The sequence below is a fragment of the Rana temporaria genome, chromosome 2 (assembly GCF_905171775.1).
Source record: "Rana temporaria chromosome 2, aRanTem1.1, whole genome shotgun sequence".
Lineage (NCBI taxonomy): Eukaryota > Metazoa > Chordata > Amphibia > Anura > Ranidae > Rana > Rana temporaria.
The window spans coordinates 221,819,190-221,845,332 of record NC_053490.1 but is presented as its reverse complement, the minus strand read 5'-3'; the positions used below and the strand labels follow the sequence as shown (position 1 = coordinate 221,845,332).

The following is a 26,143-nucleotide window of genomic DNA, read 5'->3' as shown; positions in this document are numbered from 1 at the left end:
TTGTCACTAAATGATATATTTCTCACACATGCCATGGTTATATGTGGAATTGCACCCCAAAATACATTCTGCTGCTTCTCCTGAGTACGGGGATACCACATGTGTGGGACTTTTTGGGAGCCTAGCCGCATACGGGGCCCCAAAACCCAAGCACCGCCTTCAGCATTTCTAAGGGCACAAATTTTTGATTTCACTCCTCACTACCTATCAAGGTTTCGAAGGCCATAAAATGCCAAAATAGCAAAAAAAAAAACCAAATGACCCCATTTTGGAAAGTAGACACCCTAAGCTATTTGCTGAGAGGCATGTCGAGTCCATGGAATATTTTATATTTTGACACAAGTTGCGGGAATATGACAAACTGATTTTTTTTTGCACAAAGTTGTCACTAAATGATATATTGCTCACACATGCCATAGTTATATGTGGAATTGCACCCCAAAAGACATTCTGCTGCTTCTCCCGAGTACGGGGATACCACATATGTGGGACTTTTTGTGAGCCTAGCCACGTACGGGGCCCCGAAAACAAAGCACCGCCTTCAAGATTTCTAAGGGCATACATTTTTGATTTCACTCCTCACTACCTATCACTACCTATCACAGTTTTGAAGGCCATAAAATGCCAAGATGTCACACAACCCCCCCAAATGACCCCATTTTGGAAAGAAGACACCCCAAGCTATTTGCTGAGAGGCATGTTGAGTCCATGGAATATTTAATTTTATGGCCCCAAGTGATTGAATAATGACCAAAAAAAAAAAAAAAAAATTTTTTACAAAACGTTGTCACTAAATGATATATTTCTCACATATGCCATGGGCATATGTGGAATTGCACCCCAAAATACATTCTGCTGCTTCTCCTGAGTACGGGGATACCACATGTGTGGGACTTTTTGGGAGCCTAGCCGCGTACGGGACCCCGAAAACCAATCACCGCCTTCAGGATTTCTAAGGGCATAAATTTTTGATTTCACTCCTCACTACCTATCACAGTTTCGAAGGCAATAAAATGCCAAAACAGCACAAAACCCCCCCAAATGACCCCATTTTGGAAAGTAGACACCCCAAGCTATTTGCTGAGAGGCATGTTGAGTCCATGGAATATTTAATTTTTTTGCCCCAAGTCACTGAATAATGACCAAAAAAAAAAAATACAAAACGTTGTCACTAAATGATATATTTCTCACACATGCCACGGTTATATGTGGAATTGCACCCCAAAATACATTCTGCTGCTTCTCCTGAGTACGGGGATACCACATGTGTGGGACTTTTTGGGAGCCTAGCCGCGTACGGGACCCCGAAAACCAATCACCGCCTTCAGGATTTCTAAGGGCATAAATTTTTGATTTCACTCCTCACTACCTATCACAGTTTCGAAGGCAATAAAATGCCAAAACAGCACAAAACCCCCCCAAATGACCCCATTTTGGAAAGTAGACACCCCAAGCTATTTGCTGAGAGGCATGTTGAGTCCATGGAATATTTAATTTTTTTGCCCCAAGTCACTGAATAATGACCAAAAAAAAAAAAATACAAAACGTTGTCACTAAATGATATATTTCTCACACATGCCACGGTTATATGTGGAATTGCACCCCAAAATACATTCTGCTGCTTCTCCTGAGTACGGGGATACCACATGTGTGGGACTTTTTGGGAGCCTAGCCGCGTACGGGGCCCCGAAAACCAAGCACTGCCTTCAAGATTTGTGTGAGTGAAATCAAAAATTTATGTCCTTAGAAATCTTGAAGGCGGTGCTTGGTTTTCGGGGTCTCATACGCGGCTAGGCTCCCAAAAAGTCCCACACATGTGGTATCCCCGTACTCAGGAGAAGTAGCAGAATGTATTTTGGGGTGCAATTCCACATATAACCATGGCATGTGTGAGAAATATATCATTTAGTGACAATGTTTTGTACATTTTTTTATTTTAATTTTTTTTGGTCATGATTCAATCACTTGGGGCAAAAAAATTAAATATTCCATGGACTCAACATGCCTCTCAGCAAATAGCTTGGGGTGTCTACTTTCCAAAATGGGGTCATTTGGGGGTTTTTTGTGCTATTTTGGCATTTTATGGCCTTCGAAACTGTGATAGGTAGTGAGGAGTGAAATCAAAAATTTGCGCCCTTAGAAATGCTGAAGGCGGTGCTTGGTTTTCGGGGTCCCGTACGCGGCTAGGCTCCCAAAAAGTCCCAAACATGTGGTATCCCCGTACTCAGGAGAAGCAGCAGAATGTATTTTAGGGTGCAACTCCACATATAACCATGGCATGTGTGAGCAATATATCATTTAGTGACACATTTTTCTTTTTTTTTTTTTTTTTCTCATTATTCAATCACTTTGGACAAAAAAAAAAAAAATCAATGGACTCAACATGCCTCTCAGCAGTTTCCTTGGGGTGTCTTCTTTCCAAAATGGGGTCATTTGGGTTTTTTTTGTGCTATTTTGGCATTTTATGGCCTTCGAAACTGTGATAGGTAGTGAGGAGTGAAATCAAAAATTTACACCCTTAGAAAGCCTGAAGGCGGTGATTGGTTTTTGGGGTCCCGTACGCGGCTAGGCTCCCAAAAAGTCTCACACATGTGGTATCCCCGTACTCAGGAGAAGCAGCAGAATGCATTTTGGGGTGTAATTCCACATATGCCCATGGCATGTTTGAGCAATATATCATTTAGTGACAACTTTGCGCAAAAAAAAATATATATATATATATATATATTTATATTTCCCGCAACTTGGGTCAAAATCTAAAATATTCCATGGACTTAAGATGCCTCTCAGCAAATAGCTTGGGGTGTCTACTTTCCAAAATGGGGTCATTTGGGGGGGTTTTCAATTGTCCTGGCATTTTATGCACAACAATTAGAAGCTTATGTCACACATCACCCACTCTTCTAACCACTTGAAGAAAAAGCCCTTTCTGACACTGTTTGTTTACATAAAAACATATTATTTTTTTGCAAGAAAGTAAAGTTGAACCCCCAAACATTATATATTTTTTTAAAGCAAAGGCCCTACAGATTAAAATGGTAGGTGTTGCAAAAAAAATTTCCACACAGTATTTGCGCAGCGTTTTTTCAAACGCATTTTTTGGGGAAAAAATACACTTTTTTTTATTTTAAAGCACTAAAACACACTATATTGCCCAAATTATTGATGAAATAAAAATTATGATCTTAGGCCGAGTACATGGATACCAAACACGACATACTTTAAAATTGCGCACAAACGCGCAGTGGCGACAAACTACATACATTTTTAAAAGCCTTTAAAAGCCTTTACAGGTTACCACATTAGATTTACAGAGTAGGTCTACTGCTAAAATGACTGCCCTCGATCTGCCCTTCGCGGTGATACCTCACATGCATGGTGCAATTGCTGTTTACATATGACTCCAGACCGACGCTTGCGTTCGTCTTTGCGCAAGAGCAGGGGGGGACAGGGATGCTTTTTTTTATTTTTTTATTTTTTTATATATTTATTTCGCTTTTTTTATTTTATTTGTTAACTGTTCCTTCCATTTATTTATTTTTTTACCATTTTTATTGTTATCTCAGGGAATGTAAATATCCCTTATGATAGCAATAGTTAGTGACAGGTACTCTTTTTTTTTTTTAAATGGGGTCTATTAGACCCTAGATCTTTCCTCTGCCCTCAAAGCATCTGACCACACCAAGATCGGTGTGATAAAATGCTTTCCCATATTCTCAATGGCGCCGTTTATATCTGGGGGGGGGGACATTCCCTCCCACTGAATGTAAAAGCAGTCTAGAGGCTAATTAGCCGCTAGGACTGCTTTTACATGAAAGCCGACCGCTGGCTGAAAAGAATGATACCAAGATGATGCCTAAACCCGCAGGCATCATTCTGGTATAACCATTCAAAGTCCTGCAACATACCAGTACGTTGATGGTTCTTGTTGGACATGTATTGTAATCTTTTTTTTTTTCATGCAGTCTGTTGGCTGAACAAAAAAAAGATTGATCGGTGGGTATGCCCACCATTAGAATACCTCCCTTCATCCACCCACTTCTAATGATGGGCATACATGCACCATTTATATATGCCGAAGCATGGGGGCATCCTCCCGCAAAAAAGTTATGCCGCGTACGGTCGGACTTTTCTATGCCGCGTACACACGGTCGGACTTTTCTATGCCGTGTACACATGGTCAGACTTTTCCACAGGAAAGCCTCCGTAGGAATGTCAACCGTATGTACGCGGCATTAGGAGCAAAATCGCTCCTCCGCCCCTAATGCCCCCATGCTCCGGCATATATGCTCTTTTTTGAACTGTAGTGGTGAAATCACCTCCTACAGCATTGGAGTCGCGGCTTTATATATCGTGGGAGCAAACGCTGTTGCTGTCACGCTAAATAAATCCGCACTGCAACTGAATGGCGTACCTGCTAAGCAAATGATGGTTAACATTAAAACAAAGTAACATTCCAGTATAACAGTAAGATCATACCATACCTGCAAAGCAAATACCTATAAAAAAACATAGTAAAAAATAAAACATTTTTTAACGCAACCTGTGCCTAAAATATATATATATGCCAAAGCATGGGGGCATCCTCCCGCAAAAAAGTTATGCCGCGTACGGTCGGACTTTTCTATGCCGCGTACACACGGTCGGACTTTTCTATGCCGTGTACACATGGTCAGACTTTTCCACGGGAAAGCCTCCGTAGGAATGTCAACCGTATGTACGCGGCATTAGGAGCAAAATCGCTCCTCCGCCCCTGCTGCCCGCATGCTTCGGCATATATGCTCTTTTTTTTAACTGTGGTGGTGAAATCACCTCCTACAGCACTGGAGTCGCGGCTTTATATATCGTGGGAGCAAACGCTGTTGCTGTCAAGATAAATAAGTCCGCGCAACAGCTGAATGGCGTACCTGAAAACAGTAAAATAAATTACATACCTGAAAAGCAAGCATGAAAAAACATAACAACAATAAAACTTTGCAGAATAGAATACAGTAAAAAAGAGCAGAACAATAGAGAGAGAATAGAGAGGGAGAGAACAATAAAACGACAACTATTTTTGGTTTTTTTATTTTATATTTTTTTGTGTGTTTTTATTTTTTACTTTTTTTTTTTTTTTTTTTAACACTTTTTTTTGTAACTGTGAACTGTAACTTCAACTTTTCGGTTCCAGGTTTGGGTCTCTCAAAATGCGATGGCATCTTGGGAGACCCTGTGTGAGTGTGCCTAGCCTGTGAAATGTTTCACCCTACACTAATAATTAACGTGTGTGTGGAAGCGTTCAAAACATTCACCAATACAAAGACCAGGATTGCCAGGACATTTGGGACAAAAATAACGGGTGTCACGCCTAAATCCGCGCTTGGTACAGACACGACATTTTCTTTGGGGGGCTCGTTGGGTAGGGGTACTCGGGAGGACATAAGAAAAATGCCTCTCATGCAGTCGGCTTACTGCATTTGGTAGGAGATGGTGAGGTACAATACCGCCTGGATACATGAGTTCTGTGATGATATCCCTCTGGAATTGAAGGAAGGATTCATTCCGTCCTGAAGCTCTGTATACGACATGAGCATTCAGTAGAGCCAATTGAAATAAATGTAGAGACACTTTTTTGTACCAGCGTCTCGTCTTACGGGCAATATGATACGGCGCCATCAACTGGTCGTTGAGGTCCACCCCTCCCATATTAAGGTTATATTCGTGGACACAGAGGGGTTTCTCCACAACACCAGTCGCCGTACGAATTTGGACTGTCGTGTCTGCGTGAAGGGTGGTAAGAACGAAAACATTCCTATTGTCCCGCCACTTCACAGCGAGCAAATTTTTACATCTGCAGCAGGCTCTCGCCCCCGGCCTAACACGGGCATCTACAAGCCGCTGGGGGAAGCCCCGGCGATTAGGTCGCACGGTGCCACATGCTCCAATCTGTTGATCAAATAAGTGGCTAAAAAGTGGCACGCTGCTGTAAAAATTGTCCACATACAAATGGTACCCCTTTCCGAATAAGGGTGACACCAAGTCCCAAACAATCTTGCCAGCGCTCCCCATGTAATCTGGGCATCCTTCCGGCTCTACCTGACTATCTTTTCCCTCGTAAACCCTAAAGCTCCATGTGTAGCCTGTGGCCCTGTCACAGAGCTTATAGAGCTTGACCCCGTATCTGGCAGGCTTGCTGGGAAGGTACTGTTTGAAAGACAAGCGGCCAGCAAATTTAATCAGGGACTCATCAACGCATACAACCTGCTGGGGATTAAACAAGGCTGCAAAACGTTCGTTGAAATGGTTTACGAGGGGCCGAATTTTGTAGAGCCGGTCAAATTCAGGGTCTCCACGTGGACGACAAAGTGCATTGTCACTGAAATGCAGGAACCGCAGGATCGCCTCGTATCGTCTCCTGGCCATGTGAGCAGAGAAAATGTACATATGGTCAATGGGATGTGTGGACCAATACATCCGCAATGACGGAAATTTGTGTATGCCCATGTTGAGGGTAAGGCCCAGAAAGGTCTTAAATTCGGAAACCTCGAGAGGTTTCCATTCTTTGGCAAGGCGAGACTGGGGGTTAGCGGCGATGTAAGTACCAGCATATAAATTGGTCTGGTCCACAATAGATCTATAGAGATCTTCCGTGAAATACAGCGAATAAAAATCAAGTGACATAAAGTTCGCTGTATCCACCTGAATACCGGGTTGGCCAGTGAATGGGGGAAGTACAGGTGCTGTAGAAGTGGTGGGGACCCAATCAGGATAGGCAAATTCTACAGGAAGGGCACTATGGGCACGACGGGCCTGTCTCTGTCTTTTTCTTGGTGGCAGCGGGACACTACTTGTGCTTGCCACATCGCCAGCTTCAACTGCACTTATGGGACTCGCCACGTCACCAAGTGTTACTGCAGTGCTGGATAAACGACCAGGGTGTACTAGGCCGCTGGTGCTTGCCAATTCACCAGAAGGAATAGCGGCGCTAGTACTGGATCTCTGCTCCATACGAGGGTCCTGCGGTTCTTGCTGCTCAACAACATCAGAATGGGATCGGGTACGCCTGGCCTTAGCAGGGACCTCAACTTCGTCGTGCGAGCTATCTGACATGGAGCCGCTGTCGTAAATGGGTTCATATTCTGAGCCAGAATCTGTCAGATGCGTGACCTCCTCCTCTTCACTATCTGACATGCACATGAACTCAAAGGCCTGCTTATCATTGTACCTTCGGTTTGCCATTTTGGACTCTAAATTTAGTGGTACAATGGTAAGGATTCACAGGTAAAAAAAGCACCTGACTATAGAAAAGCAAATGTAGAAAACGCTTCAAAAAAAACTGTAAGCGATCGCAGGGATCAGGCCTGTCTCTGCGAACGCTGCAGTTATGTGTCTTGTGTTTTGTAAGTGACAGTGATCGATCGATACTGCACTTGGGTGGGTTGGGCTGGGCAGAGGGGGAAAACGCAGGTGCTAGCGGGTATCTGGGCTGATTCCGCTAACAATGCGTTTTTGGGTACCCTAAACTGCTGGGTACGCTAGTATAGATCTGATCAGATCAGGTATCGATCCGTTCAGATCCTATACCACTAAGGGGGGTGTATGCTTAGCGAGTGGGTGTAAGCGGTACTGGCTCTAACCTAACGCTGCCTGGGGTGACGCAGACCCTGACTGGCGCTAAAATTAAATTTATATCACCCGCCGGGTGATCAGGGGGTTAAACCTATTGGGTTATATACGGCGGGTGCTCTGATGCTATAAACAGCAAACTAACCAACCAGCGTCAACCGTAACACTTATACGGTGATCACTGGTGAAAGGGTTAACTAGGGGGCAATCAGGGGGTTAAAACCTTTATTCGGTAATATATGGGGGTACCTAACGCTTTCTAAAAACCTGGTGGCGAACCTAAAATAACTAAATAACTAACTGGCTAACCACGTCACCAGTGACACTTATACAGTGATCAGTGGTGAAAGGGTTAACTCTAGGGGCAATCAGGGGTTAAAACCTTTATTTATGGGGGTACCTAACGCTATATAAACCTGGCGGCGAACCTCAAAAAAAACTAACTGCCTAGCGGCAACAGTGACACTAATACAGCGATCAGAAACCGATCGCTTAGTGACACTGGCAATAGGGGTGAAAGGGTTAACTCTAGGGGCAATCAGGGGTTAAAACCTTTATTTATGGGGGTACCTAACGCTATATAAACCTGGCGGCGAACCTCAAAAAAAACTAACTGCCTAGCGGCAACAGTGACACTAATACAGCGATCAGAAACCGATCGCTTAGTGACACTGGCAATAGGGGTGAAAGGGTTAACTCTAGGGGCAATCAGGGGTTAAAACCTTTATTTATGGGGGTACCTAACGCTATATAAACCTGGCGGCGAACCTCAAAAAAAACTAACTGCCTAGCGGCAACAGTGACACTAATGCAGCGATCAGAAACCGATCGCTTAGTGACACTGGCAATAGGGGTGAAAGGGTTAACTTTAGGGGCAATCAGGGGTTAAACCTTTATTGGGGGGGGGGTAGGGGGCTACCCTGGACCTAAAGGGGCCTAAACCTAACTGCCCTGACACTTTTTTCTGTCACACTGACACTAAAAGCAGTGATCAGAAAATAAATGATCACTGCAATCAGTGACACTGTGACAGGGGGTGATCTGGGGGTGCTGGGGGGGTGATCGGGGGGGGTTATGTGCCTATGTGTGCTGTGTCAGTGTGCTGTTGGTGCAACTCACAGTACTGACGTCTTCTCTCCTCTGGAATCAAACGAAAAGACCGCCAGAGGGGAGAAAACGTCACTTCCTCCCTGCCTGTGTTTACAGTTACACAGGCAGGGAGGGCTCTGCTGCATTCTCATTCGCTGAGGGAGATCGAGAGGGGACGGCTGGAAACCAATAGCCGCCCCCTCCTCCCGGACCTCCCGTACACCGTTCCCGGCCGCCGCATGTACCGGAGGGGGTCCCGATCGGACCCCCGAACCGAGGTAAGGCGGGGACGTACCTATACGCCCATGTGCCTGTACGTGCCATATTGTGGACGTATATGTACATGCGGTGGTCGGGAACTGGTTAATCGTTTTTTTTTAAATCGATTAATCGACTAATTTCGAATAATTATAACGCACATACAGATCCAACTACCTTTAGCTGATCTCCTCCTTGCAGGCTGATTCCCAATGCAGCTACCAACCACTGGAAAAATGGATAGCAGGATACAAAAAACACACAAAGGCAGCGCTCGATGGGAATAGCATTAAAACTTTTATAGTCTTCAAGTAGGTAGCAAAATAAATATTGCACTGGAAATAAAATCGATGTAGCTACATAAACTGTAAAAATGGTGCGAGTAATACCAAGCGGTAACAAAAGCAGTCATAAAAACATGTAGCTAAGTATGATACTGCTATAAAAATGTGTACAACGATGCCACTGCTGAATCCAGATGAGGAGAAGTTAACATCAGTCCGTCGGCATGTAGATGTCCCGTGAAGGGAACTATTACAACTCCCAGTGGATGGTTGTAGAATTCCAGGTTGATAGAGGGAAGTGTAACAGCCCTTGCGTTTGGCAGATAGTAAGGTCCCGCCGACATGCAGATATGAAGGCACAGCAAAGGAGCCCTTCAGATGGACACGGCAAGCCCCGACGGTGGCCTTGACGTCACCGGATCTCCGACGGAACTCCCTGAAGCCAGCAGAGAGGTAGGTACAAATCAAAATAATTTTGATCGATCAAAAAAATTAAAGATTAATCGATTAATTAAAAGTAAATTTCCACAGCCCTAATATATATATATATATATATATATATATATATATATATATATATAATAAATGGCTTCATGTGATTCCTGTCCTTAAAGGGGGAAGTTCACAGGACGAAATCAAAACCTGACTTCAGTTTTAACTCAAATCACGCTGGTCAGTCTAGAGGAAGAAGGGCGAGAATCTGGTGCTTGCCTGTACCTACGGCGTGCGCTCCTAGGAGTAGGATGCGCGGCTCAGGCACCAGAACAGGCAGGGTTCCAGCCGGATCAGGTCTGCTATTCTTCCCCCCTTGGCCCCTCTTCCCCCCTGGAAGCATCCACAAGGTAAGGCCTCTTCCCAGGCTTATCCTCCTCCTTCTTGGGAAAGCGTGCGGCCGTCCTTTTCAGGATAAGCCGCGGCTCTGGCCCAACATCCCCCCTTACACTCCCCAGTCACATTGATTACATCCCCCCGGCCACCTCTCCACCCCGGTTCCCACCATCCCCAGGCAAACACAATTCCCGGGGCACGATCGCGGCGACTGCATTAAGGAAAGTCCGCGGCTTGAGCCGCGGCCTAGCAGTGCGCCGCTCTCGCACCAGTCATCCCCACAATAGCACCGAAACCCCCCTCTTCTGCCCCAGTAGGATCGCCACCGTCCCCCCTCGGCGCCCCAAAAACCTCTCCGGCATACAACAGGGCTTTACTTAGCTACATAGCTCCTGGCCCGGGCCTAGGCCTGGTCGGCGGCCATCTTGCTACACCCTGGCAAATTTGAAAGCTTAGGACGTACCTAACTCCTCTCCCCCAGCCCAAAAAAACTAGGAATTGACTCCTACCCCCCCCAAAGGAGTACGTATCCCCCCCGCCATGCCCCCCCCATTAAGGAATTGGTCCAGGGTTCACCGATTGCCCGTTCGGGGTCAGGAAGGAATTTTTTTCCCCGGTCGCTGCAGATTGGCACAGCACGCCTGGGGTTTTTCGCCTTCCTCTGGACCAATCGGGGAGGGAAAACTTAATGAGTGACGGCTCACTTGGATATTCTTCCTCCCATCACAATTTAAGACCTTCCCAATCAACACCACTTTCCCTGCGTTTTTTCTGCGACCATGGGTTATCTAAAATACTCTGCAGAAACCATCTGGGAACTAAAACCATTTGCCTCTATACTTCCAGTTGTCACCAAAAAAGCTCTAAGGAGTGAACGACTGTTAAAAATCAATCAACGATTGACAGTCAAAAATTACACGCAGGTACCCCAGCCCAAGTGCATATTATGCGCTTTGGTCAATACAAGATCGGCAGTAAAACACCGACAAGAAATCTATGATTTCATCCTTCAACGCGATTTAGACTGCCTCTTCATCACAGAAAGCTGTCTCACAGCTGACTGCAACACCATTCCACCTATACCCTAAACATCAAACACCTTTTGGTGCTTGGGGATTTCAACCTCTGGGCCAACTCCTCACTGGACCCCGTCGCCGACACCTGCATCGACCATCTGGAAGGATTAGGTCTGCAGCAACTAATACATGGCCCCACTCATGCCTCTGGTCATACGCTCGATCTCATTCTCAAACAAGATTTGGAAATTGACATCCTCAAAAATGAGCTGCAACCATGGACTGATCACCATGCCATTAAATTCACAATTACAAAAAACGCCACCCCAAAAAAAACTGGACTAGATTTTAGAAGAAGCTCCACTCGGAAATCTTCAAAACAACACTAGGGAACAAAGTAAAAACAATCCAACAAATACAAACAGCCACAGACATACTTTACGCCATCGACAAGGCGCTACTACAGTCAGCTGACTTAGTAGCACCAAAACGCAAAACTTGCATCCGGAAAAACAACTCCAGCTGGTTTAATGACCCTCTGGCGTTGCTAAAGCAAGAGCGTAGAAGAGCAGAAGCTGCGTGGAAAAGAAGCTCTTCAGAGGAAAACCATACCATTTATAAGGAAATAACCAAGAAATACCACAAAGAAATCATATCTCACAGATAATAATATGTTAACCCCTAGCCATCCCTATTGCTTTGGCTATGGTGTGTGTTTTTTTTTTTGTTTTCCCTCTGTCTCACTCACATGTTAACCCTTATATGACTGTCCTTTTGTGACCATTTTCAAACTTTTCCTGCTCATTTGCAGGATCATGCACATGACCATTTTCACCTCGGCGGTTTTCTGTGTTTGTCGCTAGTTGTGGGCAACTCGTGGGTAAGATAGTGTGGTCTTTAAACTTTGGAACCATTTTTTACCATTATATGTTGTACCTGATTTGAGCAATTGGAATGTGTATCATATTTTACTGGTTAATGCTTGTATATATACCTTTCAGTTGCATATTTTGACTGGATATCGCTCCCCCCCCTGAAGAAGCGGAAGTCCGCGAAACATGTAGGGTCCATGCGATTTCCTTTTCCAGTTGCATCCATATTTACAACTGACTGATGCTGTGTTATCCACTGAATCAAATCAACAAACTGGTTGTCCACTTTTCTTTTAAACTATTGTATTGTATGTTTTGTATTCATAAATAAAGCATTTTTGTAATTTTCTAACAAGAATTGTGCTTTCTCATCACTATCAATTTGCTAAAGTACGCACCGCAAATTATCCCCTTCCCTTTCCCATTGGAAAAAACGTTATCTATCTAATTGGGATTAGGTGCCTTATTTTTGGGTGAATCTACACATCTTGGACCATATTTCCAAAAACCACAAAGAAATCTTTATGGCCAAAAATAATAATTTCTCCAACATCATCGCAAATGCCCGAAACCGCCCCCGCGAACTCTTCAACTCACTCAGACTATGAATCCTGCTTGTTTAGAGGCCCCCAATTCTGATTCACAAGAATTTTGCAACGAATTATCGGATTATTTCATTAATACAATTAAAAAAAACTGTGATAGTATTCAGCAAAATAGGACCGTCACAACCCCCCGCCCTCAAATCCCAAACCTAATACCCACATAAATCCGTCGCAATCACCAAAATTCACTCTAAAACCCATTTCCATCTAGGCCATTAAAAACAACATCGGGACTCTGCGAAACAGCACAGAACCCAATGACATTATCCCCACTAAACTGCTGAAAGAGAGTGCCGATATATTGGCGCCAGCTATCACGCAGCTCATAAACCAATCATTCAAGGAGGGCATGGTTCCCACCTTGCTGAAACAAGGCACAATAAAACCAATTCTAAAAAAACTTACCCTCGACCCCAAAGATCCAAACTGCCGTAGACCCATAACAGGCCTAAATGTCTTCTCCAAGGTAATGGAGAAAGAAGTTGTACAACAGCTGCAACAGCATTTAGACACCCAGAAATTACTTGATCCGTTTCAATCAGGTTTCTGTCTAGGTCACGGAACAGAAACGGCGCTGCTTAAAATATGGGATGACGCTCTAGAGGCCGCAGACGAAGGAGAATCTTGTCTCCTGATACTGTTGGACCTAGGCGCGGCCTTTGACACTGTAGACCATGGACTACTACTGACTCGGCTAGCTGAAGTAGCCAGAGTCGCGGAAGGTGATTTATCTTGGTTCTCCTCTTTCTTGGAAAACCGATCACAAATAGTGAAACTGGGGTCTTTCACTTCTGAAAAACGCACGGTATCATGCAGAGTCCCTCAGGGATCCCCCTTGTCACCCGTACTGTTCAATATCTATCTCCGCCCTCTCTTTGAAATCATCAGTAACCAGAAGTTACTTTACCACTCCTATGCAGATGACACACAACTGTATTTCTGCATCTGCAACAAAAAGGATCATTCTCTTGGACTAGAGAAATGCCTTACTTTGATAGATAACTGGATGACACACAGTTATCTAAAACTCAATGGTTCGAAAACAGAACTTCTCCTGTTTCATGCCACCCGAAAAAATCAACCTGCCTCAACTTGGACTCCCCCGCCCATTCTGGGTAAGAGTATCACCCCTAGAACCAAAGTCAAAAGTCTCTGAGTCATTTTCGACACCTACATGACAATGGATGCACAAATAGGGTCAGTAGTCAGCGGATCACCCCCTTTATCCCGAAAGAGCACATTGCAGTCGTGGTGGGAACAATCATCAATTCCAGACTTGACTACGCAAATGCCCTCTATCTAGGACTCCCCAAATACCAAATCACTCGCCTGCAAGTCGTGCAAAATACAGCCGCTCGATTAGTGACCGGCAAAAAAAACATGGGAATCAATCTCACCTTCACTGAGATCCCTTCATTGGTTGCCAGTAAAAGACAGAATCACTTTCAAGGCACTCTGCCTAATGCATAAGTGTATTCAAGGAAACGCCCCCCAATATCTATACGACAAAATAAAAGCTCACAACCCCAATCGCATTCTGCGATCCACCAATCAAAACCTATTCCAGATACCCAAAGCCAGATACAAGTCCAAAGGAGAACGAAGATTTGCAGTCCAGGGACCTCGACTGTGGAACGCTCTACCAACCACCATCCGATTGGAGGTAGACCACTTGGCCTCCAGGAGAAAGATTAAAACCCATCTCTTTTGAGGTCAAGAGGTTTCCTTACCCAGAGAATGGATACAGAGCCCAGAGGCGATTCAGTTCACATGTGTTGCGCTATATACGTTTTTCACTCACTCACTCACTCACCCACCCAATCAAGACAATTGATTGGTCATATTATTAGTATTAATGCCAACATTTTACAATTTCTGCCAGGATATGCAAACTGTTGAGCAAAATATATATATGTGTATATATATATATATATATATATATATATGTGTGTATATATATATATATATATATATATATATACATATATATAAACCAGTCAAGGGATTGCTGCCCTTAAAATTATTTATTCAAAAATAATCACATACAAGTGAATTGCATATCATATTCTTGAGAATTGGAACTGGTATGATATGCAATTCACTTGTAGGGGATTACTTTTGAATAAATGATTTTGAGTGCAACAATCCCTTGACTGGTTTCCATATATGGCCGAATGGGAAGGTCTGATTGCATGCATTAGATTGCTGTTTACCCCAACTTAAAAAAAAAAAAAATATATATATATATATATATATATATATATATATATTGTTCATCTCTGCAGTACATGCACATTTCCGCATGTTTATGCCTTTACAAATGCTTCAAGTACAGAAAAATACCTGCTAATCTGCCAGAAATCCAGTGAGTACAATTTCTAGTTTTTCTGGACTACTGAACACCTCCCCTTGCTGCCATTACATATTTGTGGTGTTTGTAGCCCAGAAGAGAGAACATAGGCAGGGCTTATCAAACTGTTTGAGTTGTCAGCTCAAGCAAGAAGTTAGGAGCTCACAGTTTTTAAAGGGATACAACTGACAAATATGCATGTTTTGCAGTGATGTACTGAATATTTTTGATCTGCCCTGACATTTCCTTTAGGTTTCTGTTTCCCTTCAATCAGGTGGCAGTCACCGGAAGAAAACATTAGCATGGATGTCATGCTAAAAGTCTATTCTTAAGAGTTCTACTAAGTAATTGAATTTTCCCCCATATATTTCCTCTTTTAAACCCAACATAATAAGACTGACTTGTTTAAGTGTGAACTATATATCGAGTTGGATTATCATTTCCTACTTATTTTTTTTATGTATTTATTTATTTTAGGAAGATAGTACGAGGACAGACTGACAAAAGTCGTGAAGTTCATAATCCAGATATCTGCAAAAATAATTATACTCAGTGGGGTCAAGATCCGAAATGTCCCATACCCCAATTTGATGGAAACGAACCAGTGGTAAAATATTTTCCTCTGATAAATGAAATATAACTATTTTTAGACTGAACTAACAAAACCGATGAAACTATTTGTGGGCCTTGTTTCCCAATTTGTGGAAATTGGGGGAGATTTACTAAAAATTAGCACTCAGATTCTGGTGCTTCTCTGCATAATAGCCAATCAGCTTCTGACTTCAGCTTGTTCAATTAAGCTTTGACAATAAATCCTGAAAGATAATTGGCTTCCATGCAAAGCTGCACTAGATTTTGCACTCTCCAGTTTTAGTAAACCTTCCCCTATCCCCAGTTAATGGTTTCAAGTAAACCTGTGTATAAGAATGTTTTATCACAATTACGTGATAGTTTCCTTTTTTTTTTAGATGTGCAAAGAGAAACACGTACACTTGTAGGTAAAATAAAACTGTATATGACATTTAATTAAGAAATGACAGATAAAGATAAAAAAAAATAATAATATTAGAAAATGTAACTAGAATCCTAAGCTATTTGTAGAATATAGATACTCTTCCAAGGGTCTCTACTCGTTTTCTAATGGCTTGGCCGATGATCATTGCAGACAGATGCCTATTGCAGTTCTGTTAGAAGACTGACTATTCCAAATTTTGGCTGTGGTATACTGTAAACAGGACTAGTTGGTAACATCTGACCAACCCCCCTTGAAAGCAACATAATCTTTTAAAGTAATTTTATCAGTTCGTAATGACATTCTATTAGTATAAATTAAGTTAAGGTTAAACCATCCTTATGTCCTTAAATAGCCCCTTAACCAAGTTTTGGATTCATTGTTAGATATTGATGAGCCCATAATAATATAAGGATATAATATAATATAATAATATAAGGAAATATGAAATCTCTCCATCAAACAATAGACTAGATGAATCTTTGTGTTTGATGGGTAGATCTTTGAAGTGGACCTTCACCCTCTTTCACTATTTCCCTCCCCTCCACCCATTCTTCCATCCTCTGAAGGTATCACGCTGTTTTGTTCTTTTACCTTTTTTTTTTGCAAAAATGTCCGGCCCTGCCTCCTATGCATGTCATTCGCTTTAGGTGAATGGCATGCACCCTATCCGCTGTGTCTCCCGGGATATGCACATTACATATTCCAGAAGGCATAGCCTTCTATTCAAAAAAGGAGAAGGGGCAAGCCTAATGGTGAATCATCGGGAGGTCCGCCTGCTTAACCAGGAAGAGCCAGTGGGCCTCTCAATGACGTCAGAAAGAGCATGGCAGTGGCTGGGCATGAGAGGATCTCAGCGTGACATCGCTGGATCCGCTGGATGGGTGAGTATCTGAAATGTGCAGATACCACCTTGAGGTAAGTGGGGGGGTGCAGATCTGCTTTAACAGATTTACTCATATATGCTTAAATCTAATTTTAATACTTGAACCAAGATTGCATGTGTTGAAAGCAAGTTGATGGTTTTACTTACAAATGCATGATGTTATTATTATAGGTGCAGTTTTTATTGAATTTTGTGTATTTCTTAAACCCTACATTATACATGTAAAGTCCCATCCTACCTTCTCCTTTCTCTGTATATAGATTTTACGGGGATGGTATATATGTAGGGTTCAATCATCTCTCATTCACATCCTGCACCTTTTGACCTTCTGAATAAAACAAACTGTCAGATATTGCACACTTTTTGTTTTGATGCACCTGAAATATATTTAGCTGATTTAAAGTAGAATAATAGGCCATTTGTTTTTCATTTGGATAGAGCTAGTGTTCCCTTTGGAAGATTTCCCCTCTATTACTTCTCTGGGGAAAACCCAAAATCTGAGTTTTTTTTTTTCTTCTAATTTCACTTTCAATGACAATAGTAAACAGGACAAATAGAGAGGGTGAATCTTCCTAACGGGAGTACAGACAGCAATAAAAACCTAATAGGTGTTCTAATCCCTCTCAACTCAAAAATGAAAAAAAAGTTTTACCTTTAGGGCATTTTCACACTGGTTCGCTTCAAAACTGCCAGTAAAATGGCTGTGCATTATTGTAGCACTTTTGCAGTTCTTTATGGTGCTTTTTAACCCTCCTGGCGGTATTCCTGAGCGTGACTCGGCGTGGATTTTTTGTGCCAAAATCGGTAACCCCGAGTCACGCTCGGGGTAGCTATGCAGAGCCTGCAGCGCGCGTTGGCTTACCTTGTTCCTGGATCCAGCGATGCCACCGCTCTGTGTGAGCGAGCGGGACCTCGCTCGATTCACACAGTGTCCTCCTGTGCCGCCGATCTCCGTTCCCTGCGACGTTACGACGCACGGGGGCAGAGAACGGCGCCAAATTCAAAAAGGTAAACAAACACTATAAATACAGTATACTGTAATCTTATAGATTACAGTACTGTATGTAAAAAATACACACCCCCCTTGTCCCTAGTGGTCTGCCCAGTGTCCTGCATGTTCTTTTATATAATAAAAACTGTTCTTTCTCCCTGCAAACTGTATATTGTCCATAGCAACCAAAAGTGTCCCTTTATGTCAAAAATGGTTTTAGATCAGCTAGAAAACAGCTATAATAAATTATAATCACTTGCAGAATTGTGCGATAGCGATTTGTGGGAAAATTTGTCATAAAAAAATAAAAATAATGACAGCAACAATTCTGCAACTGAGCAATTTTCAGTGATTTTGAGTTGATTACATTATTGAATAATTTTTATTAGAATTATATTATTATTTGTTATAATTATTTAGAATTATTTATTATATTATAATTTATAATTTTGTTTTTAAAAAAATGTCATATCCGGGATGCCTATTTGACTCTTGTTTGGTCAGATTTAAGTGAGTTATTCCTAAGAATTACAGGCCTACAGTATAAAACGCCAAATTTCCTTGCAAATAATGGTACCGCTTTCAGCACCTTTTTTCTGAAATAATCATACCGCCAGGGAGGTTAAAGGAATTGTGCCTCTAAAACTGCATCTAAAATGCTTAGCGGGAGCGTCTTTGTGGTGCTTTTGAGGCGGTTCCTATTTATTTAAATAGAGAGGAGCGTTTTTGGTGCAATTTTTTTAGCTCCCCAAACCTGCTCCAAAGATACTGCAAGCAGGATTTTTTCACTGCAAAAAAAGCGCCCTTCCCGAGTGTGAAAACATTCATTGGTTTTAAAGGGAAGCATTTTTCTTGAGCTTTTCAGGCACTTTTTTTTTTTAACACAAAAGCTCTTGAAAAACTCCTTAGTGTGAAATGGCCCTTAGTTATACTTTAACTTGAAAGTTCATTGGGATTTAGTTGCTAAGTTTGCAGTTGCTTTCTAAAGAGAATAAACTGTAACGTTCATTTCACACTTCTGGAGTCCATCATCGGTTCCACATGCTTAGTGGGAAATCTGCTGATCCCCCTGAGCAGGCGGATGACAGTTCACGACACTACATCAGTGGAGCATCCCGTTGTTCTCTATGGGGCTGTCCGATGGAAACGGACCACCTGTCCATTTCCATCCGACTGTCATCCGATCCAACAGGACAGGATTGTATCGATTGTCCGTAGATGTCAACAGACACATGTCCATTGACATCCGCCACGCCATAGAGAGTGAAGGATGGCCCGATCGGGTCCTCCTGAAAAACCTGATTGGTCCGTCAGTGTGAAATGGGCCTAAGACCTTGCACGCCTTTTGTTTTGATGCACCTGGAATGTATTTGGCTGATATCAATTCTAACCCCTTTGCGATTGCGCTATAGCGGAATGACGGCTGCAGCGTGGCAGCACTTTGAATATGACGTGCTTGTGCTGCCTGCACGCCCCCTGTGGAGCACATCGGCAGTGATTTGTGGCGCAGCAGATCACAGATTGGGGTAAAGAGTCCAATCACAGCTGATCACAGGATGTGCCAGTTATCGATAATCCTCCCCTCACACTGACAATGCATGAGGAGAAGAGACCCAAAAACTGTAAAATCCACACAGGGGACACCTACACTGATAATCAGGACACTGATCATTGTCCTGATTATCAGTGCAGCCACAACAGGGTCCATCAGTGCTGCCAATCTGTGCACAACAGTACTCACCAGTGCTTACAATCTGTGCCCACCAGTGCTGACAATCTGTGCCCACCAATGCCTGTCTGTGCCAATCAGTGCCGCCTATCAGTGCCACCCATCAGTGTCGCCTATTAGTGCCCATCAGTGCAGCCTCATCAGTGCCCATCAGTGTCACCTTATCAGTGCCCATCAGTGTCACCTTATCAGTGCCCATCAGTGCCACCTTATCAATGCCCATCAGTGCAGTCTATCAGTGCCCATCAGTGCAGTCTATCAGTGCCCATCAGTGCAGAATATCAATGCAGCCTCATCAACGTACATCAGTGAAGGAGGAAAATGACTTACCGTATTTACATTTTTGCAAATTTTATAACAGGATTTTTTTTTTCAAACGTTTTTTTTTGTTTGTTTGTTAGCCAAAACATAAAAAACCCAGTGGTAATTAAAGCGGTGGTTCCCCCTAAAAAAAAATTCTAACAATAGATTCGTAAGACCCGTTACACTGCGGGTAGGCTGGCTTTTGTTTTTGTTTTTTCGTACATACCGAGATCTCGCCGTTTCGTCCCTTGGCGGTGGGCGTTCCTAGTTGATTGACGTTTCTTTGACGGGCGCATACTGCGCGTCACGACTTTCCGACAGAAGCCGAACGTCATTGCGCAGGCGCCGTATAGAGTCGGCTCTATACGGCGCCTGCGCAGCGACGTTCGGCTTCTTTCGGAAAGTCGTGACGTCACGTATGCGCCCGTCCGAGGAACGTCAATCAACTAGGAACGCCCACTGACAAGGGACGAAACGCCGAGATCGAGGTATGTACTAAAAAAAAAAAAAAAAAGCCAGCCTACCCGCAGTGTAACGGGTCTTACGAATGTATTGTTAGAAATGTGTTTTAGGGGGAACCACCCCTTTAAATAACACCAAAATAAAGCTCTATCTGTCTATGATAACATTTTTGTTTGGGTACAGTGTTGCATGACCGCACAATTGTCATTCAATGTGCGAGAGCGCTGAAAGCTGAAAATTGGCCTGGGCAGGGAAGTGGTAAAAGTGCCCAGTATTGAAGTGGTTTATTGGACTTGTGGAGTGTGTTCCCTTTCTTTTTTTAAAGCTGTAAGTAAAACAGACACCTGCTATATATAAATTATGACGATTTGGCATATTCCTTAATTGGGTAAAAGTTCTTGGGTAACTTCCTCAATTAGCACTTTAGTGAAAAAACAATAATTTTGTTATGCGATATGTTACTATTAGCACCTTATGACTTCATCCAAATAAACATTAAAAAGCACCGAGAATTTTGTGTATGTGCATCTACAATTTATAATTACCAAATTGCCAAATACCATTCCTTGTTCTTTGTTGCCTGTTGAGAAATCACCAGAGCTGTTCAAACTATTGATTTCAGTTGTCTTTTTTGTTTATAACCTGCTTATCTAAATGGATGTTATTGAATAGCAGTATAATGTTGACCGTATTTTTTGGGATGCTGTAAAATAGACCTGGGAAGAACTTTTAAATATTATTTGTGGGGTAAGAAATGGTTATAAGTGGTACTAGGAACACTTGAAATGAATACTAAACTGGGCTACCTGAAATCACCAATATGCTTATTTTTAATGGATGTTTTACAGGATTAAACGCATGTATGTAACCACCGTTGTTTTTTTCTTTTAGACATGGAAATGGGTAGTAGCACCAATGGCTCTATACGTCATTGAAAGACTCATCCGATTTTGGAGATCACAACAAAAAGTTGTAATTACAAAGGTAATGGAGTGCATTTCGCTATACTGTTGACATATAATTCTTCATAAGTGAAGTCAAACACACAAAATGTAAAAAGAATATTTCATACTTAGAAGCTGTTTGGTTTATATTCTATCATTTAAATTCAGTTTTTTATGTTCAGTTACAAATTTCTTTTTAAAATGTTAGGCCATTTTATGGTTCTGAAAAAACTGAGGACCCTACTGACCATATTAATCCTCTATTATTTTAGGTTGTTACACATCCTTTTAAGACATATGAACTGCAGATGAAAATGAAGGGCTTTAAAATGGAAGTTGGTCAATATGTCTTTGTACAGTGTCCTGCAGTATCCAGTCTGGAGTGGCATCCTTTCACATTGACCTCTGCCCCAGAAGAGGACTTCTTCAGCATTCACATTAGAATAGTTGGAGACTGGACGGAAGGGTTATTTAAAGCCTTGGGATGTGACAAGACTGAATCTCAGGAAGCTTGGCAGCTGCCTAAGTAAGTTTTGGGAAACTGAATTAATTCCCATTCTGTTACAGTGCAATCTATTATGGAATTGTGAATTTTGCTTGTAGTAGTTCAATATAAAATCCTATCATAGATTATGTCAATCAGGGGTCCTCAACCTTTTGATGAGTGTGGGTCACTTAAAGCGGGAGTTCACCCTAGAACATTTTTTTAACATTAAATTCATGCTCATTTTGTCAAGGGGAATCGGGTAGTATTTTTAAAATCGAAGCCGTACTTACCGTTTAAGAGATACATCTTCGCTGCCGCTTCCGGGTATGGTCTTCGCGACTGGGCGTTCCTATTTGATTGACAGGCTTCCGACAGGCTTCCGACGGTCGCATCTATCGCGTCACGAGTAGCCGAAAGAAGGCGAACGTCGGCGCGGCTCTATACGGCGCCTGCGCACCGACGTTCGGCTACTTTTGGAAAATCGTGACGCGATAGATGCGACCGTCGGAAGCCTGTCGGAAGACTGTCAATCAAATAGGAACGCCCAGTCCCGCAGCCCATACCCGGAAGCGGCAGCGAAGATGTATCTCTAAAACGGTAAGTACAGCTTTGATTTTAAAAATACTACCCGATTCCCCTTGACAAAATGAGCATGAATCTAATGTTAAAAATTTTCATCTCCGGGTAAACCTCCACTTTAAGTGATTTGATAACCAGTCGTGGGCTAAAATAACCACCACCCAAACAACAAATGCAAATGCGACCTTACTGTCCTGAGACCCCTTTATGGCTGCTTTCACACTGATGCTCTGTGGTTTCACCCACACCGCGGGTGCAGCACAGTGCACCTGCAAATTTTCTGTGGATTAGCTGCACTTTGCCATAGACATCTTGCGGGTGTATTGCACTTTTCGAAACTCTTGCACCACCAAAACTCCTGCACTAAACCCACAGGATATAATAAAAGTCTATGGCTCAGGAAAGCTGCACCTGTGGATCAGAGTGAAAGCAGCCTTATAACCCTTTTTTATAAGTGCTAATATGCAAAAGTGGAGTGTATGTGATATTTAAAAAACATCTTTTCCTCTTCCAGCTTCTGCTAGCATCTCTCTCTAGGCTTCTAGAAAGGTCCAAGCAAAAGTGTACTTGGTATCACAGCCTGGTACAGGAGCCAGCATTACAGAGGAAGCATCAGCTTATGCGGCTTATGCTCTCTAATGCCCCGTACACACGATCAGACTTTTGCTCGGCCAAATCACATCGGAATTCCATCGGAGAAAAATAGAACATGTTCTATATCTAAACTCCAATGGAATTCATCTGAATTTCCAATGAAAAAACTCACATGGGGCTACACACGATCGGAATATCCAATGGAAAAGGTCTGTCTGACTTTTTCCATCGGAAATTCCGATTGCGTGTACACGGCACAAGAGGCTGCATGCTCCCCTTGCTGTCAGTGCCAACTCCATGCTCTCTGATGCTCTAGGAAGGCAGGTCAGCAACCCTTTGATCGCAATCTGGGCTTGCCAACCCACCATCCCAGGTCGCAGGCCACGTCATAGGCTATGGGTTGAACACCCCTGATGTAGATGTTTATTATCTGGGAAAAAATGATTGCCTTGGGCTCCTTTCACTCTTGCTGCTATGGACCGGTAAAAACAGGTGATTGATCTGCCTGGATAGATACACATTGCTGCGGCCACAATGCTTTGCAATTTCAATGCTACATTTTGAGATTAGACAAGCAACATCTCCTGTCAAACTCTCTAATGTAAGCACTACTGTCACATGGCAACTGAGAGCTAAATGCTTGCAACGTTCCCACAATCCAAAATTGCCATTTGGCAATTAAGAGCTACCTTCTAAACCATCCTCGGAAATTCAATCCACTGCAGATGACTTTTCAGGTGGGAGGGGGACACCACCACAATTGTGAAAGGAGCCTTAGGCCCCGTACACACGGCCGAGGAACTCGACGTGCCAAGCACGTCGAGTTCCTCGTCGAGTTCTGGGATGAAGCCGCCAAGGAGCTCGGCGGGCCGCCTTCTCCCATAGAACAACGAGAAAATAGAGAACATGTTCTCTATTTTCTCGACGAGCTCCTCGGCGGCTCCATCGAGCCAAAAGTGTACAGACGACAGAGTTTCTCGGCAGAATCCGGGTTTTGACCGAGTTTCTCTGTGAATTCTGCCGAGAAACTCTGTCGTGTGTACGAGGCCTTAGAGCTTTTCAGAGGCAAGATGTAGGCTACTAAAGTTTTTTTATCTCTTGCATGATTGCTTCACACCCCCCAATACAAACACACACATACACACATCACAGCTTTTGTGATACACTTCTGTATACGTTATACAGTATAAGTTTACCATAACCAAAGATGGTCAGACCTGTTGGAGACACAGCCAAGCCACACTCCAGTAGACCGGATATTAGGTGGCCCAAAGTGAAGTATTTTAAATGCTTTCTTGAAGTGTTTTTCACTTCGCTGACTTATTTTTAATTCAATGTGCCCTTGAGCTTGCTTGTAAAATTACTTGTCAATGCCTTAGTACATCCTCCTCCATCCATGCAGTTAACAGCCCTCTCCTCATCTGGTAGTGTTCAAATACTCTCTGTGCTGGCCACGCTCCTCTAATCACCCCTGACCTACCTACGTAACCTTTTATGTAGCTGCTTGGAGAGGAGTGAAGTTAAATACTATAGAGTGGCGCTTGAGTGACAGCTCTGAGTATTATGGGGCTGCTGACATCACATCCAAAATGGTGGTGCCCACCAGCAGTCTCCACAAGGAAAGCCTTTTGCAGGTCAATAACATGCATAAAATATGTTCAATGCAAAAGGTAATTGTTGAAACAAAAGGTCTGGTGACAGTCTCTTTAACATCCCTGGCGGTATGATTATTTCAGATTTTAGGTGCTGAAAGCGGTACCATTATTTTGCATGGAAATTTGGTGTTTTATATTGTAGGCCTGTAATTCTTAGAAATAACTCACTTAAAACTCTACAAACAAGAGTCTAGTAGACATCCCGGGTATAATAAAATTTGAAACACAAAACTATAAATTATAATATAATAAATACATATAAATAATTATAACAAATAATAGAATAATAATAAACATTATTACTTTTAATTTTTTGATGACGAATTTCCCCACAAATCACCATCGCTCAATTCTGCAAGTGATTCTAATTTATTATCGCTGTTTTTTAGCTGGTCTAAAACCACTTTTGACATACAGGGACACTTTTTGGTTGCTATGGACAATCTCCAGTTTGCAGGCAGAAAGAACAGTTTTTATTATATAAAAGTACATGTAGGACACTGGGCAGACCACTAGGGACAAAGGGGGTGTGTATTTTTTTCATACAGTACTGTAATCTAAAAGATTACAGTATACTGTATGTATTGTGTTTATTTACTTTTTTTAATTTGGCGCCGATCTCGGCCCCGTGCGTCGTAACGTCGTAGGGAACGGAGCACGGTGGCACTCAGCACTTTGAATCGAGCGAGGAGACACTGCTCGATCACACAGCGGGGAAGCATCTCAGGATCCAGTGACAAGGTAAGTAAACTCTGCCTGTGGCGATCCCGAGTCAGGCTCGGGGTTACCGCTTTTGGTCCTGAAATTCCATCCCGAGCCAGACTCGGGAATACCGCCAGGGGGGTTAAGTATTTAAGGAAATTCAAATGCAATATTATATAAGATACATTGTTTGATTTTGTTCCCCAGAATTTTAATTGATGGTCCCTTTGGAACAGCAAGTGAGGATGTGTTCGACTATGAGGTTGCTATGCTGGTTGGAGCAGGAATCGGAGTTACTCCATTTGCTTCTGTCTTGAAGTCTGTCTGGTATAAATACTGCAACAATGTGTCAACTCTAAGGTTAAAAAAGGTATTTATAATTAATTCATCAAATAATGTGAAATTATAGTTTTTTTCTAGAAACTAACATAGTTACATAGTCTGGTTGAAAAAAAAAACACAAGTCTTACAACCCTATATACTAGGGTTGTCCAGATACCGATACCAGTATCGGTATCGGGACCGATACCGAGTATTTGCGGGAGTACTCGTACTCGCGCAAATACCCCCGATACCTAAATAGAATACTTACCCCCCCCCTTTCCCCCCCCGCCGCTGCCGCCGCATCGCGCCGCCGCATCGAGGGACATGGCTAGAGGGACATTGCTGCATATGTGAGGGACATGGCTAGAGGGACATTGCTGCATATGTGAGGGACATTGCTGCATATGTGAGGGACATGGCTGCATATGTGAGGGACATGGCTAGAGGGACATGGCTGCATATGTGAGGGACATGGCTAGAGGGACATTGCTGCATATGTGAGGGACATGGCTAGAGGGACATTGCTGCATATGTGAGGGACATGGCTAGAGGGACATGGCTGCATATG

At 42.9% G+C, this 26,143-nt stretch overlaps 1 protein-coding gene across 1 annotated transcript in view; it reads left to right on the top strand.

The window, feature by feature from the left end:
• Positions 1 to 26,143, top strand: part of LOC120926504 (cytochrome b-245 heavy chain) — a 69,862-nt gene that overhangs the window by 21,122 nt on the left and 22,597 nt on the right. The window contains exons 7-10 of the mRNA XM_040336483.1: positions 15,385 to 15,514; positions 21,182 to 21,274; positions 21,507 to 21,760; positions 25,459 to 25,621. Of these exons, the coding sequence (XP_040192417.1) occupies positions 15,385 to 15,514; positions 21,182 to 21,274; positions 21,507 to 21,760; positions 25,459 to 25,621 (640 nt within the window). The remainder of the gene's footprint in view (positions 1 to 15,384; positions 15,515 to 21,181; positions 21,275 to 21,506; positions 21,761 to 25,458; positions 25,622 to 26,143) is intronic.